Source organism: Euleptes europaea, chromosome 1 (genome assembly GCF_029931775.1).
Source record: "Euleptes europaea isolate rEulEur1 chromosome 1, rEulEur1.hap1, whole genome shotgun sequence".
NCBI classification, from domain to species: Eukaryota; Metazoa; Chordata; class Lepidosauria; order Squamata; family Sphaerodactylidae; genus Euleptes; species Euleptes europaea.
Window position 1 is genome coordinate 158,633,473 of NC_079312.1, and position 19,204 is coordinate 158,652,676.

Below are 19,204 nucleotides of genomic sequence, written 5' to 3' on the forward strand. Positions count from 1 at the left end.
AAGGAAAACTCATCATTCCAATCCCATAGAAGCATGCAGCATCAGACCGAAGGTGGACCTTCTAGCTGTACTTATTTCAGGTTCATAACAAGTTAGCTAAAGTGAAGGGTGGAATTCTAGCTCTTCTCCCCTGGTGCTTCCAACCTATGAAGTTCTCCCACTTCCTCAAGAAGTCTCGCTTTCTCTCCAGTGGGAGAAGTCTCTCAGTAGTATATCTTCATTAAGTTACAAAACAAGTATTACACCTCTCTTTAATAACATCAAAAAGTTGCATGTAACAGCAGCATTCTGTTCCAGACCTTTTATATCTCCCCCTCCCCCCACCCACATCTAGCCATAAGAGAGATCCTGAAAAATTCTGGTTTCTGGATAAGCCAAAGCACAAGTATGGGGTAGACGCAAGAAAGATTGAGAATGAATTTAGTCCTCTTTATATCACCAAAGTGGTTTTGTTTTGCTGCGCAGTTCCGTAGCCTTCCTTGAGTTCTAGGCAATCTAAAGTGTAAGATCTGGTGTCTCAAAAGTTCCTTGTAAGGTATTCCAAAGATAGCTGATATTGACTCATATCCACATGAATCAAGAAAAAATGGTGTGCCATCACCTGTTATAAACCTGCACAAAAAAACAACTACAGGGAGCGGTTGGTCTCATACCATGATTTGCAATTCAAGTCCTGGCAACTGAATTGAAGCTAAACTACAATCTATTGTTGGTATTGCCAGCACTTTATTATGCCCAGAAGATAATTTTATGGCCACTTCTAAGGATCCACATACTTAGAAAAGATAACTATGACCCAGCAAAACTGGAATAGTGTTCTTATCTTGTCCAGCTGGATCAGTGTTTCACACTGGACAAGCTTAGGAACTCCCCACCTATAGCAACTTTTAATATGGCTCAAAACGGAAAGAGTGTCAAGAGTATACTTGCAGCTCAGGCTTAACCAGTGTCTCTCCTCTCCAGAAAACAGCATTGTAGTGCTTGAGGAAGAAGTGTAAAAATACAAGTTTTCACTTATACTAAATATGACTCTAAAGTGTTGATTTGCACATTATTGAGTCACGAGCACTGTCAGGAAAAACTGAATATTCTACAGGCAAAATTAAGGTGTCTCCTTTAATATGACCTTCTGACACGTTTCCTTGTTCTACATATTGAAGACCCTGAGCTTGTCATCGGACAAGCACTTTCTGGATGTGATAAACGGTTAATCAACCTGTGATTCCTTAGAAACACTGGAGGGCTGTAATCCCCCTGGGCGCATAGCAGTTCCTAAGGAAATTTTAAAAAAATCCTTACAGAAACAAAGACTTGGGTCAGCTTTGTCTTTTCCAGTTCTCACCAGTACTGCAGCAAGAAGAGAAGGGCTTGGGGTTGCTTTAAGAACTATGGCTTGGGAGAGGAGATGCCCCTCACCCACTTTCCATGACTGTTGACATTCATTGCTAAGGTTGCTTAGCAACTACATTGGTAGGAAGGCAGTATCCCCTAGGCTTGCTGCAGCCTAGAGGGAAATCAACTGCAGCAGTAGCAAAACCATCTGAGATATGGGATTAGGAGTTTTGTCAGCTTTGTCTCCATCCTCCAGCAGCACTGCAAAGAGGACCACTTCAGGTTTGTTGCAGCCCCAGTTGTCTTGTTTTTGTTTTTATTTGTTGGGGGTTTGTTTTGTTTAAAACTTTTTGTAAGCCACAATGCCAGTATTTATAATAAAGTGGAATACAAGTACTCTAATTAGCAATATCGCTTAATGGAAACATCCAGGCTATCCTTTATGGCTTTGGACACACAAATGTGAGGACACCCCTCCCCATATGTCCCTGTGTGCCAATTGGCATTCTCTAGGTACCACCTTCTGCTTTTTCCCTGCTTGAACTTGCCCATTTGGTCTCTAACAGAGCCAGGGCCTTTTCAGCAGTGGCTTGTTGAGGTGAATGCCGTCCTTTGATGTTTTCAGGTGGTGCTGTACAGCTGTTTTATTTACTAGGGCTTTTAATTGGATGTGAGCTGCAGGCCTTTTCTTGGAGTTGTGGGATTAATGGGGTTTACTGTATTTATGACTTTATTTTAGAATTGCCAGGCACTTTCCATAGAGAGGGAGGACCTCATTACACTTCTTTATCTCTTGGCCCGTTTTTTTTTTAACCTTCCAATCCTTGAATTGGTATCAGATGGATATGCAGTGAATTCATGGGCCTTTGTAAACTGCCTGAACATAACTCCTTATGATTAGGCCAGCAGGTAGTCACTGTCAGCTGTATAATCTAAGAGCAGTCTTGACAGGTGCTATTTCAACTGTGTGCAATCCTAAAGTGGGGGTAAGTTAAGCACAGGCTGCATTTCAGAGTTCTCATTATAGTTTTCCATGTCATGTCTATGATGTGTGGTAGGCGATGTCAAAATACTTAGCAAGAAAGGGGCTTCACTAGGGCTGTGCTTGTAAGATAACTCCCATGAATTCTGTAAACATTGAAAATTAATTAGCACATTTATTAAGTCGGCTTACAAATGCTTAACTCTGTTCTGATCATTAGCTAGGCATTGTCTCAGATCCCTCATTCCAGGATTCCCCAAAAGGAAATAAGGATACTGGACCATCTTGGAGGCCACAGTGCTTACAAGTGGAATGTCTCCACTCCAAAATTAATTTGAGTTTCAGACCATAGTCTTTGAATCAGGATAGTTCACAGGCTGTAAAAGAAGACACAGGTTGGGCAGCCAGTGCTAATGGTGCCATGCATGCGGGCGTTAAGGGGCCCTCCCCATGTAAAAAGGAGAATTTTATGAGACTGTGGCAGCCAAAGCAAATTAATCCTACTCCAGTTGCCTGAATGTCCCAAACTGTAAATCCCAAAATACATTGAATGCTTTTGGAAACATTGGGCAAACATATGGCACTAATTGCCAAAGCAGTGTGGTCAAGTCCTTGCTGCACTTTGTTTGGAGCTAACCAAAATGGCTGTGCTTTGGGACTTCCTATACCTCATGCACCCAAATCAGCCCTGAAACATGCCATGAACATTTTGAGAATTCTTTAAAAAATGAAGCTACACCAAAACTTTGAGGCCTGTACCTAAATGTCTGATGGTGCCATGTAAAGATCCTTCCTTCTCTACCATCCGCCACTGAAGATTTGAAAGCCACCACCTTTGCTTAGATGCCAGTTTCTGCCTTGCCCTGAACCACACTTCCAGAAAGTGCCAGCATCACAGAGAAACAGCCACACCTCCTGTTCTCCACTGTTGTGGATAGCAGCTGTTTTAGGAGGCAGCTGTTTAGCCTGTACAGCCATATCATTCTCCTACTCCAGCTGACCAGACTGTACAAGGTAGGGGATGTGGTCAGAGCGGTGTCCTCCTCTTCTCTCTCCAGCAGTTGCCCATAAAATAGCTCCCTTGCTTAAAGGTGATCAGAATGTAATTCTTTTAGAACCTGAAGTAAACTGTATCTTTTTAATACTTTCCGTTATTGCCCAGATGTTCAAAAGTTTAGATTCTACTCCAAAGAAGTGTAAATTCTATATTCAGTATAAACGAAGCATATTACTTTGGGGGGCCCTGAATGTGTACTGCATAGTTGCTTCCTAGATTTCTGTAGAACATTTTGGAAATTTTTTTTGCAAGAATTGAGCTGTAAGGCAAGAAAGATTTGGAAATAGCAGTTGTGCAGGAAATAGGAGTAGAGATTGTGTGGATGGTACAGATGCTGGTCCCTTGTGTCCTGAAATCTTATTTCTCCTAGTAGCTGAGCATTTCCTTGGTTTTTTTCTGTGCATTAACGTAGTCAATTCCAAGTGGTGTTCAGAATTGATTTTTTTTCTTTTGCTGAGCTTCCTGATCCATTCACTCCACAGCAAAACATTTATTTGCCACCATTCAAATACTATAGTAGAAGCTTTTTCTGACAGAGATTAATTTGTCATAAACAAAAGTATGGGTGGCTAATTCTAGTCTCTTTACTGAATTTCAAACTTAAGATCTTCCTTGAATAAATGACAATATTTTAAATTGTGAAGGTTGTTAGCTGGGATCTTTCCCCAAATACTTGCTCCGTTTATTTCATGAGCAGTAAAAGGGGAAATCTGGAAATCACATGCTTCAAGAAATTTATCTGTCACTGCCCAGGAAAGGTCAACTCCCACCCCACCCCCCTTCACATACATAAATGCCCATGTGCATATTCTAGTATGCCCCAGGGCTGTAGCAGAGCTTGATAGATGCTGAGATAGCTGTGTTTTGATAGAGGTAATTTTCCTCAGATGGGTTTCAGCACCCCATGTATCAAAACCTGTCAGTGAGGAGCTAAAGATGGAGTGAAGTTTATTGTAAGCGTGTTTGCATCTGACACTGGTGTGCTAGGGGGTCAAGTGAGTGAGATCATTAGAACAGTGTTGATTTAGTGGGATTGTTACACACTTTCCCTTCAGGGCAAAGAGTGGGGGGTGGGGTGATTATACAAGGTTACTGGAAAAATAAATAAAAACTTCAACTCACTGCGGCATTTTACATGCCCTACAACATCAGTTTGTCCATTTAAAGTTGCTGTTTGACTGATTCCCTCCCCCCCTCTCCCAAGTTGCCTTTATATACCATAAAGGTACTGACTTGGTTATCATCAACAATGTAAATAATGTGGGTTTTGGTTGTTAGTTGAGCTGACTGCATTAGCGTAAGTATAAATAACATGTCACAGTTTCTCCGTGCTATGCATTTCTACTTTCTGTGTGAACTGGGAGGTACTTGATTCAGCGCAAGGCTTCATGCTTTGGTATATTTTGAATTGCTAGATAGAAGCATTTCTTCCCTCATATTAATTCTGAAATATTTCTTACCATGGTCTCCAAAAGCAGGATACTTTTTATTGTGTAGTAGTAATAGTGTAGGCCATATATTCTGCGGGCTGTGTCTGCATTTGCATTAATACAGGAAAACCTGAGGCTTCTTCACATGCAGATTAATCTGTGTCAGAAAAAAAGTGTGCAATTGGCAAAATTTAGACAACCATGCATACATCACAAGGAAGCCACTGCATATATCATTTTCCCAATCCTTGTACCCAGGGCTTACTGCCAAACTTCAGTACTGTGTTTAAATCAGCACTCAGGAATAGCATGAAGTCCTGGCTATGGTTATTCCTGCTGCGTCTCTCCCCTTATCCCCCAATGTTATCTTATTTTTTAATGTTATGTTATTTAGTTTTACTCGTGCATTTTTCCTTTTTTCATTATAGCACAAAAGGGAGAACATATCAAATCATAAAAGTCTGTTGAAGCAGTGTTTTGTGTGTTGTTTCAATGTACCATTTTTAATTTTTAATATTTTCTCCCTTGCATGTGGTAGTTAAAAAGAAGAAATCAGGGCTTACTGGTTCTCTGCTCAATTCATAGTACATTTTAGGCATTTAAACATGACAACAGCTCTTCTTTAAAAGAGAGGGGGGAGATGGTATGCCAGTTATCCTTTTAAAACATGCCTGGCCTCAGTCATAGTATTACAATACAATGCAGTCTCCTTTATTGGCATAGTATTATCATAGTATTATCTTACTTTACTGGCATAGTATTATCATAGTATTATCTTACTATTGTACCATTCTTTGGTTAAAGGAACCTGATATTTCAGTAACACTGTAGATATTACCAGGTTCAATTCAAGATTCTGGTTATCACAACACCTTAAATGGTTTTGTAGCCACATAGCCTGTAGGACTTCTGCTATGCTCTGCCACAGCAGTTTTGTTCATGTGAACAAAGCCTACTGAAGGTGCCACCATGCAAAACTGAGCTCAAAATGCAGATCCTCCCTTGGTGCCACATCTTAAGAGTAGTTATGATAGGCAGTTTCCATTAAGACAGCCATACCAAGTATTGGCTATCTGGATTCCTCAGTGTTAGTTTATATTCTGAGAATGGCAGAAATACTGCAAGATAACAGTTCAGAAATTCCTACAAGGAAAGCTCAAGAATGTTGTACACTGTTCTGTCTTCCTTTTCAGCATTCCATCTGCTGGTAGAATAAATCTGCCAGCCAACCTACCACAAGTTCTCCAAACCCATTTCCATAAGAGTCATGTCATGAATACAACTCTTATCTTCACGATGGCCCTCAGAAAAAGAAGGCTTAGAAGAAATATTGGAGCAGAAAATCCAAAGTGTCCTGTGGCCAAAGGAATGGCAAGCCTGTAGAATCAGGAACTCACTATTACAAAATGTTATAAATGCACGGAAAGAGTATCTGCATGCTATTACGGTAACAACTGCTGCTGTTGTCAGAAGCCCCTGAGAAACGGCTGCATTTTTATTAAACATTTCAATCATTCCTGTTGCCACAACAGATGAAGATGTCATAATTAATAAAGCTGAGCCTGGTTGCTATGGTGTCATTTATGTAAGGGATTGACATAATGAAGGCAGTCTTGCCACTCACTGAGGAGGTGTCGAACACAACTTTCTGTGACAAAAGTTGCCTGCTGCACCAGTGATGTCAGCAAGCTTGCTTTGAGAGTTGATTGATATTTTGTTTTACATTTGTTTTTAAAAAGCAGAGAGTGGTTGTCACTGCTTTGACTGATTAATGTCGATGAATCAAACCTGAGCACTTGTAATTAGAAGTTATTTGCAAATATGTACTATGGAGGAGAGGGCAGGCTTAATATAGTCATAGGGGAACTGTTCTCCCAGGTTTTCATTCTCACCAGTCTGTCATTTTTAATGTGACCAGCTGATGGCAAGGTTCAAACCCACATTTTATCAGGGCACTTAATGGACGTGGGAAGCTGTGCATTCAGCTAGAATTTCATAAAACCTAGCAATATAGTTAAAGGTCTTAGCTTGCTTCATGGCTCATTTCCGTCATCCCATTGATTCTTGCATCCTCAATATGATTATTGTGAAAGGCTATCATTACTTTAGTGCGTCTCATGGCCAGCACTACTGGATAATCAAATATATCAAATAGGATAGAATGGAAACTGTAAATGTGTTTTATGAGCAGGTGAGGAGAATTGCAGGAGTAGAACAAAGTAATTGGACAGTCTTGGTGGGCTGAAAATAGCACAAGAGAACTCCCGTGGTAAATGGATGTGGTGGAAGCTCTTAAAGGGCAATAACAGCCTTGATTATTACTGTAGGCTGAGGCCAGCAGCATGGTTAAAGGTTAAGAGAATAAAAAAACCTTCTTGCTTATGAGGAATCTGCACCAAAAGAGATCTGAAGTCAAAATGTATTTGTTCGCTCAGCTTAGAAAATAATTGAAGTGGAATTTAGGAAGATAAGTTAAGTGCCATGCAGGCCAGCTTAATGAAAATGCTTCCATTATAATGATAGCAAATTGGTTACATTAAAAAAGATTTTAAGGAAGGAAAGGATAAATCCATGGCAAAGATATAGTTTACATAGCAAGTTTTTATGTCGCTAGCTGCTTTCCTGCACTAAAAAATGTTTGTTCCTCAAGTCTTATAAAAGTCAAATCTTATATAATGGAACCTAAAGTCTGAATATCCATTTCATCTCTTGATCCCTACTCTCCTCTGTTCAGTGTCAAAATTAAAATATAAGGAGAACAAGGAGGAGCAGCCTAATAACGCATATTGTGCCGAGCCTAATGATGTTAGCAACAGAATTGCATTGTTAGAGCGGCCAGTTACTTCTGTCCCTTTATTTAGTGCCCAAGTATGCAAATTATGAGCATGCTGTGTATCCCTAAACCCCTGGTGGTCCCCTCTTGTGAGGGTTAAGCTGAGAGGTGCTGATACCCCCAGAGGGTAATCAGCTTAGTCCAAGATTCTGCATTTGCCCTCGTAGCTGCAGCATCTCTAGCCATTCTAATGGGAGATCTGAAACCCCAACTAGAGGCTGCTGCAAGGTGGGAGAAAGAATGTGCCATGTAGGCTGTTGAAAAAAAAATTCGTAAAATTCAGATTCGGCAAAATTCGGCCTGTTTTAATTTGGGAAATGCCGAAGTCCAAACTCTCCCGATTCGGATCCGTGGAATTCGGCACCAAGTTCCGAGTTCGGGGAAAAATTCGGCCAAATAAAGCCATTAAAAATGTATTCGAGCCTTTCCGTGGCTCCGGGGGGCATTTTTGGGGGTAGAGGTCCCAAACGTTCAGGGTAGCTTGAGGGGACGCTTCTTGCAAGAACCCCCAAGTTTTGTAAAGATTGGGTCAGGGGGTCCCGAGATATGAGCCCCGAAAGGGGTCCTCCCCAATGTGCATTTTTATTCCATTTACAGCACACATTCGAGCCATTCCGTGGCTGCAGGGGGCGCATTTTTGGGGGTACAGCCCCCAAACTTTCAGCGTAGCTTCAGAGGAGTCTTGTAAGAACCCCCAAGTTTTGTAAAGGTGGGATCAGGGGGGGCTGATCCCATCTTTACATTGGAAAAATTGAAGAGATCCTCAGACCGTTTCATGCTGTACCTATCGAATGAATGGAATACATTGTAAGACCAGAGTTTTCTCACTCAAAAAGAGAGAATACCATGTGTGTGGGGGGGGTGTCTTCCTTTCTCACTGGGACTCAAGGCAGAGTACACAGAGTGAGCCAATACAATCAGTGGATGGGACATTCAATAAATGCAATAGGATTAGGGTTGTAGAACCAACCAGAAGTCTAAAAACAGAACTGAAGCAAAGCAGAAGTATTAACATGACACATTAAATGATGCCTTGCACTTCAGGCATTGGCGTAGAACTGGGAACATCTTAGCTTTCTCTTTTAAGGCGGTGTTCAGGTGGGATTGATTATTATGGTGGCTATTTGGTGGTGCTGGGACGCTGGAGATGTTGAACCGTACTCAACATCTTAGTGGTTTGTGTGTGTGTGTGTGTTTTGTCTTACCAGCAAAATGTAAAGTGCTAGTTTTGACTCAGAGAGCATTTATAGTAAGTTGCCTGTTATAAATCAACCGTTTAATTTGTCATTCATCCGGTGTGAGTAGCATTTGAGCCAGGCAAGCTGCACCCTCACATAGCCACCCCCACTACATAGGTGTAGTGTTCTGTGTGTCTGTTGTGGTTTTTTAAAGCCAGGAGAAGTGGTGTTGCTTCTTGTATCCAAGAAAAATACAGTTTGTACTTTGTCTTCCTTTTCTTATTCGCTCTAAAGAACCACAGGTTCTGTAAATCTCGAAAAAAGAGAAAAGGAATGCACACATGCAGACATCATAATATTTCTCCAGGTAGAAAGAGCCACATAAGGCTATTCCAGATGTCATTTCCAGCTTTTAATGGCCAAGATTTGCCACAACAACAGAAGTGAAGTGAGGAGCAGCAGGGGAGAGACAAGTCATGTGATTAAAGTGCCTGGAGAAAAGTGTTCCTTGGAAAAAATATATGTACGGTTGTTTAGGTAGGCAGTTACATTTTTAAGCCAACTCTCCAGACTTCTGTTTGATGCAGCCAGCATTAAACAACTGCGTGATAGAACAATAAAATTAATAAAACTCTTAAAAATTATAAAAACAATTTAAAACCAGTTGAAGATGCAGTAAAAACCAGCTACAGCGGTAATTAACCAAGATGTAAAATGAGGAGGGGCGGAGCGTCGAGCTATGTAGAAGACGTCCGATCGCTACTATCTTCACCAATCTTCATAAAAATCGCCACAGTTAAATCCTAGCTAAGCCAAAAATATCCAAAAAGCTATGGGGAAATCAGGGGAAGGCAAAACAGGAAAAGCAACCTGAAATCGCCGGATTTGAAGCCTTTTCTGCGTAGAGGACCTTCAGAGCCTCCAGGGTTCCTAGGCAGGCAGGCAGGCAAAATGGCCGCCGAACAAGTTAAGCTGGAAGAAAAGTGTGAAGAACAAGCTCCAGAAGCCTTGGAAAATCAAATAACGACTGCCCTTCGCCAACTTGAGCACAAAATCGTAAGTAGGATGGAAGAATTACTCCAACCTACTTCTTCTTCTCTTCTAGAGCTCCAAAATAACTTAAAGCAAAAACTGCGTCAAGATAATTTGAAACTTAGAGGCTTCCCTGAGAAGGTGGAACAATCCGAACCTCTGGAAATATTCATAGCTAATTGGTTAGCTAATATATTTAACTTGGAGGATGGGGTAGCTCCCTATATTGCTCAAGCATATAGATCAGGCCCCATTCCTAAACCAGACTCATCATTAAGGAGAGACATTATAGTGAAAATATCAGACAACAGAACCAAAAACAAGATTTACAACGAGGCCAGAGCTAAAGGTTTTCTTCTTTTTAAACAGTTGAAAAGTTTTCCAAGATCTTGCACCGGAATCCCTTGCTAAAAGAAGAATCCTGAAACCCATCACATCCTCTCTTTCAGCAGCATCTACAAGATACAAATGGCTGCCTAACTCAAATATTTTGGTATGAAAAAACGGCCATACTCTCACAGCTGAAGACCTGGACTCAGGTTACAAACTCCTTCAAGACTTACAGATAGACATAAAGGAAACCTTGAATGAAGATCTGGCGAAAACTCAATCAACTAAAGGCTCCACAGAACTGAAAAAGCATTTCACACCAAAAAAAAAAAAAAAAAGATAACAAAACCCCAGACTGTTGAGCATACTTAAAAACTTAATTTGCGGCTTTTGCATATATTAACAAGCTTATGTGGTGCAGTTCAGGGTAGTTTGATCTTCTCCCTCCTTATTATAACCCCCCCGGCTGCAGGTGTCATTATTGACCCTGTATTTTAATAGGCTAGATATAGAATTAAGTGCTTTCTACTGTTAAATAACAAGGGTGAGTTTAATACACCTATTTAATTTGTGTGTGTGTATGTTTGGGTATAGCCTTTTCCGGAGGGGCTTTAGTTTAGTTTAGTTTAATAAGTAAATTTAAATTTAGATAATTCTTTAAAGTTATAGAGTTATAATTTTATAAGTTGTTATTGATGTCGCACAAAATATTCTCCCTCAACTGTAGAGGTTTAAATAATTGGATCAAGGCCAAGCGTATCCAGTCTGTGATTCTAAAAGAACACCGGGATATAGTTTTCCTCCAGGAAGCTCACTTAAAAAATTCTAAAACACAACCATTCCAATCAAAGAGATGGGCTGAGACATTATATGCTTATGGCACATCCAAATCAAGAGGAGTTGCCATCTTAATTTCCAGTAATGTTAATTTTACCCTACAAAAAACTAGTAAAAACTATAATGGTAGGTATATCTTTGTTTCAGGCTTATTAAATGGCGTCAAAATTACTTTGGCATCAGTATATGTCCCAAACACCAATCAAACTCAATTCATTGAGAATGTTCTTATGAAATTAGAAAACGTCAAAGAGGGAGAAGTTATGGGAGTAGATCTCAATGTTATTAACAACCCTCATTTAGATAGGTCTAAAATCACAAACAAAAAACGTAGTTCCCCATCTGAGCTGGGAAACAATACATCAAAATTAGCCATAACAATTCAAAAATTTAATATGATTGATTTGTGGAGAGTCCACAATCCCAATTGCAGAGATTACACTTATTATTCCTCACAATTTGAGACATACACTAGAATCGATTATATCTTGATTTAAAAAAAAATATTACCTCTATTCAACTCAACAAAGATAGGACTAAAGTTATGGACTGATCACCACTGTGTTGAGATCACAATAAAAAATCCCAAAACCAATATAAAAAATTACTATTGGTCTCTCAACAGAAATTTGCTGACAGATGGCTCTATTGCAAAATAAATCGAACTTGAAATAAAAAATTTTCTAGACCTCAATTGGAATTATGGAGAAATTGAGAACTATCTAAATACAATAGATTATACCAAAACTCTTAGATCAACCCATAACCCCCCAAGAAGTTTTAGATACTATTAAAAAAATACAAATTAACAAGGCGCCTGGAATTGACGGCTTTCCATCAGAATTTTACAAAATAAATTCTCATTTACTCGCTTCTCCTTTTACAGAAATTTGCAATATGGTAATGGAAAGGGTAATAACTCCCCCCTCCTGGTCGGAATCTGCCACAATTTTAATACCAAAGCCAGGAAAAGACCTCTCAAATCCATCCTCATACAGGCCTATTTCTCTTTTAAACCAAGATTCAAAAAATTTTGCATCAATTTTAACGGCCAGACTGAACAGGTTTATAGGCAACTATATCAATACAGACCAATTAGGCTTCATTCTCCAGAGGCAGCTAACAAACAATATCAGGAAAACCTTGAATATCATTAAATATTGCAAAAGCTTGAAAACTGATTCGGTCATTATTTCTTTAGATATTGAAAAAGCATTTGACTCGGTAGAAACTAATTACCTAATTCTTTTATTAGAGAAAATGCAATTTGGGCCAAAATTTATGCAAGCAATCAAAGCAAGTTACACTCATCCCACTACTAAAATAAAAGTTAATGGCTTGACTTCAGAATCAATCAGACTACACAGAGGAACCAGACAAGGGTGCCCCTTGTCTCCACTATTGTTTGCATTAGCGATTGAGCCCCTCGCCCATCACATTAGAACTAATTCAAAAATTGAAGGTATTAGCGTAGGAAACAAGACATACAAATTGTCACTGTTCGCAGACAATATGGTTCTTTATATCACAGAACCCTGCTCATCACTCCCCTTCGTGGATGAAACTATTGGGCATTTTGCCAGTATTTCAGGTTTAAAAATTAACAAAAATAAAAGTGAACTTTACCCTGTACATTTATCACCTAAATCCTTCTCAACAATCAAAGAGAATTTTGACTACAAGTGGGTGTCTACAACTTGGAACCACCTAGGTTTGTCAATCCTGTCAATATTGCTGATCTAGAAAAAATCAATATAACTAAAATCAGAAACTCAACCAGTTATATTTGGAATGGCAAAGAATACAACTTTCCCTATTTGAAAGAATTAACCTTATTAAAAGTTTAATTCTTCTCCACTTTATATTCTTATTTAGATCTCTCCCATCAATGTTTTCTTACTCCTGTTGGAAGTATTGGCAAAACAAGATCCAAAGGTTCATTTGGAATAATCACAAACCAAGAATCTCACTAAATACACTTCGGTCTCCATCCGCGAAAGGAGGCCTAGATGTCCCGGATATCTGCCTCTACCATGAGGCTATTCACCTCAAAAATATAATAGTACTAATGAAAGATAAGCCTGCCCCAGACTGGTTAGACTTGGAATTCTCTGGCGGAACACAAGTCTCAATATTTGAATTCCTCTGGAATAATCCCACTGATAGACCAAACAGAACAACTCAGAATTCCTTTCTTAATTTCAGTATAAAAATCTGGGACAAATATCGACAAACTTTAGCGCCCCATCCATCTAGAATATCCCCCTTTACAGGACAAAAATGGTGCCAGCTTTTAGCACTAATGACTTTACTTGGTGGAGGACAAATGGGAAAATTACTTTTGAAGACATCATCAAAGCAGGACATCTTTTAGATAAATCTAGGATTGAAGCTGGTACTAGCTCTAAGTTACCCTGGTTTTAATATTTCCAAGTAAAACATTCATGTAACAACAAACAATTTATACAAGCTTTTAAAAAGCCCCTAACTGATTTTGAAACTCTGGTTAATTTAAACACCAATAGACAAAAAGGCCTAATCTCAAAACTTTATCCTATTTTACTGGGGAAAACATTAGAAAAAGGAGTTATTACCTACTTAACTAAGTGGAACAAAGATTGTGGAAAAATAATTTTAGACAAACATTGGTCACAAACTTGGAAATCATACAGCTATACATCAAGAATAGTTTCTGTCAAGATGCAAATGGTGAAACTGTTGAAAAGGTGGTGTCTAACTCCTGTGAAATTAAACCATATTAATAACTCCTTCTCTCCAAAGTGTTGGAAAAATTGTGGTAGTCTGGGTACCTACCTACATTGTTGGTGGTCATGCAAACACATTAATTCTTTTTGGGACGATATTCTAAGAGAAATCCTTTTACTCACAGGTTATTCCATACCAAAACAACCAGAACTCATATTACTAAATCAAGGATATGATCCCAAAATTCCCAAGATTAGAATCCAGCTCATACAAATTCTTATTTCTATAGCAAAAATAATAATAGCATCACAATGGAGAAACAAAAATCCTTCCACAGTTTCTATGTGGCTGAATCGTATTAAAGATTTCCTGAGTATGGAAAAAATATCAGAAAAAGTACAGCAAATGGAAAACCCCAACCACGAGTCACTTTTCTTAGAATCCTAGAAAAATTTGATATGTTGGCTTTTCCCAATTTTAAATACCTGTTCTAACTACTCAATACATTCCAATGGGTAAAGGTTTAACCTACTATTCTTAAAGTCATTACCTCTTGATCCAATTTATCATAATGTGTGATGTTGAATAGTTACGAATTGTATTGTATTTGTTTGTTTGTATGTGCGAGTTAAAAAAAATAAACTACAAATTAAAAAAAAAAAGACGTCAAATAAGTATGTGTGTGTGAAGTGCCGTCAAGTCGCAGCCGACTTATGGCGACCCCTTTTTGGGGGTTTCCATGGCAAGAATCTAAGAGGTGGTTTGCCAGTGCCTTCCTCTGCACAGCAACCCTGGTCTTCCTTGGTGGTCTCCCATCCAAATACTAACCAGGGCTGACCCATCCGGCATGAAATCCATATAAGCAGTGCCACTCAGAAAGACTACAACTCAAATAGGCAGATAAAATCAGCTGTATATGTTTATGTATATGTGATTATATATATATGATGTGTGTAAGTGTACATATGCATTACATATCGGGGGGATACCAAGGAAGGAACAGCCTTTGGGCAAGTCTGAACATAGGAAACTAAAATAGAGAAACCTGGCTTGCTTTACATCACAGACTTGACAGATGTGCAATCTCTCTGGAAGTAGATAGCAGTTTATTATACTTAGGTTAGCATCTAGTTCTGAGAACTAACTACCTGTGCAGTCTTGTAAAACTTACTTCCACTGAATGGCTCTATAAGACTTGGAGAGAGCACAGAAAGAAAGTAAATCAGCAATTAAATGGATCTCAAAGGCAACTGATTTTTTCTTTCTTTTTGAATAGACCGAAGATGATGAGAAGCTCAAAAAGAGAAAGGAGAGATTTGGTATTGTAACAAGCTCAGCTGGGGCAGGAACCACAGAGGACACAGAGGTAAAGATGAAAAGGGGCATGTTCTGTTTTTATAATGTTCTGGGTAGCGGTTAAGAATGTTTTCTGCAGCAAATTGTTAAGAATGCCAAGCACTCTGCAAGATGGTACTATCTCCCTTTTATGCAATTCTCCTCCCCTATCCTGTGACCTCAGTCACCTTCTAGATCCCTGAACTGGCCTCAGTGGCCATACAGATACTTCCATCAGTGACCTTGAAAGTTGCTGCTTTTTCTCTTTAAAGGTTGTATATCAGGTCATTATTTGTTGCCTCAGTGTTATATTTTATCACTATTTTAATATTTATCACTTGTGGACTTTCTGTCCTATCCTCATGAGTAGAGTAGACCTTTGTGACTTGTCCAAAACCTGCAAGTTAGCTTTGTGGCTGAAGCAAAATTTGAACCTGGGTCAGTAGATCCAGCTTTCTGTCCATTAATTTGGACGGGTGGGTGAGAGAGAGGAAGAAGTAGGTAATGTCACTCCAGATTTATGGATTCGATTGCCTGCCTCTTGCAAGGTGGCTAAAAAGCTCCTTATTGAAATTATTGGCAAGGGAGAAGGAGAGAAGTAGTAATGTTTTTTCACTGTCTTTGATTTTTCCCATCTCTTAATGGGTTTTTATCGTTTTTTGAGCAGTTATCTGCTACCACTGCTCATAGCACATTTTGTAAGTTTTTACAACCAGACAAGTTATCTTGTTATGGGTCTTCTGGTTCATGATAGGGAACAATTGATCACAAACAAATTTTAGTTAGATCCTTGTTTTTCAACATGGTAGTTCTTTGTGTTGTGGTTGGTGTTGAGCCATAGTCCCTGTCACAAGAGGGTTTCTTGCTGTGGGCAGATTTTTCCTCTGAAAGAGAAGCAATTTTTGGGTCTCTGAACCCCTTTCCTTGAATGAATCCTGGGTAATATATACAGGAAGTTTTTTTCTTTGGCATCTTGTATAGGGTTCAGATATGGCTTGGTGCTTTTTGTTTTTGCCAGATGTTGTGCAAGCACTGCTCTACAAAATGAAGTATTAGCTGTAGAATGATCCCCCTGTTCAGTTTGAGGGAAGGGGGTGTTTGGGCTCTGGTCTGAAGGATTCCATGCTTTTCCGTTAGGTCACTTAGAGACTGTGCCTGAAACAAAAAGGTCTTTTTCTAGTATTGTGCATGCTGAATGGCACCTTTCCCCTGGAGATTCTTGATTAGGACTTCTGTTACCCCCCAGGCTATTTATCCTGGTAAAATTAAGATTTATATGCCCCTGGTGTATTGACTTAGAGGCATATCTCAGAGACGCATGAGTATATTTAATGCATTTGACTGTGTCCCACTTGCCTTCCCCATGAATAGAAGAGTGTTAACCCTTTGGCCTTTTACATTTCCCACCTCCCCATTGCCTGGAAGGCTTTCCAGGCCTCTAAAGTGGTCATTGTTCCTAGCATAGCTCTCTTGTGTAACCCACCAAGATGAAGCAACCACCAGGCCACTGTATCTCGAGCTTTTACAATTTAATTTCTTCCTCTGGTTGGAGGCCCAGTTGCAAATGTGGTGACCCTTGTGAAATGTGATATGAAAAATACTTTCTTGAACTAACAATGTGATGCTTTTTGTACACACGCTCTACCTTCCCATGTGCCAAAACGCATGCTCACAGTTTGCCATTCCCCTTTGTCTTACTTCCCCTTTCTTTTAATTCCTATTTGCAGGCAAAGAAAAGAAAAAGGGCAGAACGTTTTGGCATCGTCTGATGATCCTCGTCTTAGTGCTTACCTGTTTGGGGTGTGTCTTTTACACATTCTTGTTCTGCAAATCTAATAAGAAATATAATTTTCTTCCTTACACAGATGTTGGCTTTGCATTTTAAAACTAGCTGTTCAATTGTTCCCTTCCCCTTTGGACTTTTACGTGAAATACATTTTGGAGTATAGAATAAAAGTGTTCTTTCTGAGTATGCAACAGTTTGAATTGTCTGTCATATTCTCTTACCAGCCACTTGTATTCAGTGTATGCCAGTGTATAGAGGGGAGTACAAAATCTCCAACATTTCTCCTCTTTTGTACAGATAAAATCTACTGCATAAAATAAAAACTGGAAGTAGAATGAATATTAAGATTTCTGTTGTATCATTGGCTCGAATTGAAGTTAAATCAGGCACAGTCTATACCCACCCTTACAATTTTCTTACACATTGATCTCCTCATTAATTCCTTTTCCATATTGCCTATGACTAAGTACTAGTCTTCCTCTTTCTCCCTGCCACCATTAATAATATAATTCCTAAAGATCATCTCTCAGGTGACTGCCCCCAACCCGAGAATAAAAATGTTTTTATGCTCAAAACCAAAGCACTTATTTCCTTAGGTTCTGACACAATTTCACTTAGGTTGGGTCTTATGAAGTAAGATCTCAGGTCTGCTATACAACCAGCCTGGAAGGGTCTTGTACAGTGACCAACTAAAGTATGAGCCCTGTTTTTTATACTTTACGCAGCTGTCATGTATATTAAAAGATACTTTTGGCCCACAGAATGGAATTAATTGAATGACAGCACTTAGCTGCAGTTTAGAGCATCCCAGGGTGAAGAAAGCTAATGGATTTCACCATGGATTTATTAACCAGTGCTATCCAGACTCAGAGATGCATTGTGTGTGGGTAAAGTGCCTGTCGCGCACAGCTTGTCTGGACTTCAGGAGTTTACCTGGTAGCAACTTCACACCACGCAGTTCTGCTATGTACAGTTTATTTACAATATCTACACAGAGTCCTTTGGCTGTTAACATTCACAGCTCTGAGCATCAAAGTGCTTCGCCAGCATATATATTTCAGGCAATAGGTAACTTACATTCACTATACAGACTTATATACACATTCATGACCAATCACAGTTCACCTGAGATGAGTCATTCTGGAAATCCCCATTCCTGGCTGTACAAACTGGATCAGACCAGCCTCATCACATGACTTAGCTGTCACTCTGATCAGTATGATCTGTTTAGCAAACTGCAGACTAGGCATAACTTTGACATATGTTGACACGCCTCCCTAGTCAAACGTTTGTTAAACACAGCCATTTCTTTAACTATTGAAACCTTTCAGTATTCAAACATTTCAGTCTCCTGGCTTAGTGCACACCAATCATTCTCATTTCTGGAGACTTGCACCCCTAGGTAATTCTTAATTGGGCCTAGATGTTTCCTGTCTGACCACCTGCGTAAATCCCCTTGCAACTAATCTTGCCTTATATTTAACATTCCCATTTGGCAAGGTTTTGAGTCTGTACAACCAACGGCAACTCAGAGTTTTCTTATCTGCTGGCAATTCAGATAAGGAAAATACTTCATTTGACACCAATGAGTTATATTCCGCCTCCATGGCTTGCAGCCAGGCATTTCTCTCTTCTGAGGCTAGACTTAACACTTCATTGTAATCAGTTGGAACTTTAACAAACACATGGTTAGCAGTTACACCATACTTTTGAGGTGGAATACCTTTTGTAGATCTAGAGGACACTCTTGGTACTACTCTCTGATCTGCACTTTGCACACTCTCAGAGTCTGCATGTATTGGTGACTGCACCTCCTGTTTCACCTCTGGCATATTTTCAGAATTATCATCCATAGGTAACATTGCTGTAGATGGTAATTGGTTTGCATGTATTTTAGGCCAATTAGCATCCTCACAGAATGTAGCTGAACGACTGAAACTTAATGCATTTTGGTTATTTACAAAACGGTAAGATTTCATTCCTGTCTGATACCCCAGGAATGTCAACTTTTTTGCTCTTTCACCACCTTTCCTACGTTGTTTCAGTGGTATATTAACCCATGCTTTACTGCCAAATATCCTGATATGATCCAAACTGGGATCTTTCCCATACAAAGCCTTGTATGGAATATTATTTGTGGCACTTGTCCAAATTCTATTTGAAATATAAGAAGCATTTTTTGCCGCTTCAGCCCAGAACATTTTTGGCAATCCAGCATCAAGTAGCATTGATTTTATCATTGTTTGCAGTACTCCTCCCTTTCTCTCTGCAACACCATTTTCTTGACTCATAGATACATTTGCAATTCTGTGTTCAATACCTTGAGTCTTAAACCAATGAGCCATTTCACCAGACATGTACTCGCC

At 39.4% G+C, this 19,204-nt stretch overlaps 1 protein-coding gene across 2 annotated transcripts in view; it reads left to right on the top strand.

Annotated features, from left to right (window-relative positions):
* SARNP (SAP domain containing ribonucleoprotein) overlaps positions 1-17,021 on the top strand; it is a 76,492-nt gene extending 59,471 nt beyond the window's left edge. For both annotated transcript variants that reach the window (XM_056857991.1, XM_056857999.1), the window contains 2 exons: positions 14,994-15,083; positions 16,780-17,021. In XM_056857991.1, the coding sequence (XP_056713969.1) occupies positions 14,994-15,083; positions 16,780-16,821 (132 nt within the window). In that variant the 3' untranslated portion in view covers positions 16,822-17,021. The remainder of the gene's footprint in view (positions 1-14,993; positions 15,084-16,779) is intronic.
* The last annotated feature ends 2,183 nt before the right edge of the window (positions 17,022-19,204 follow it).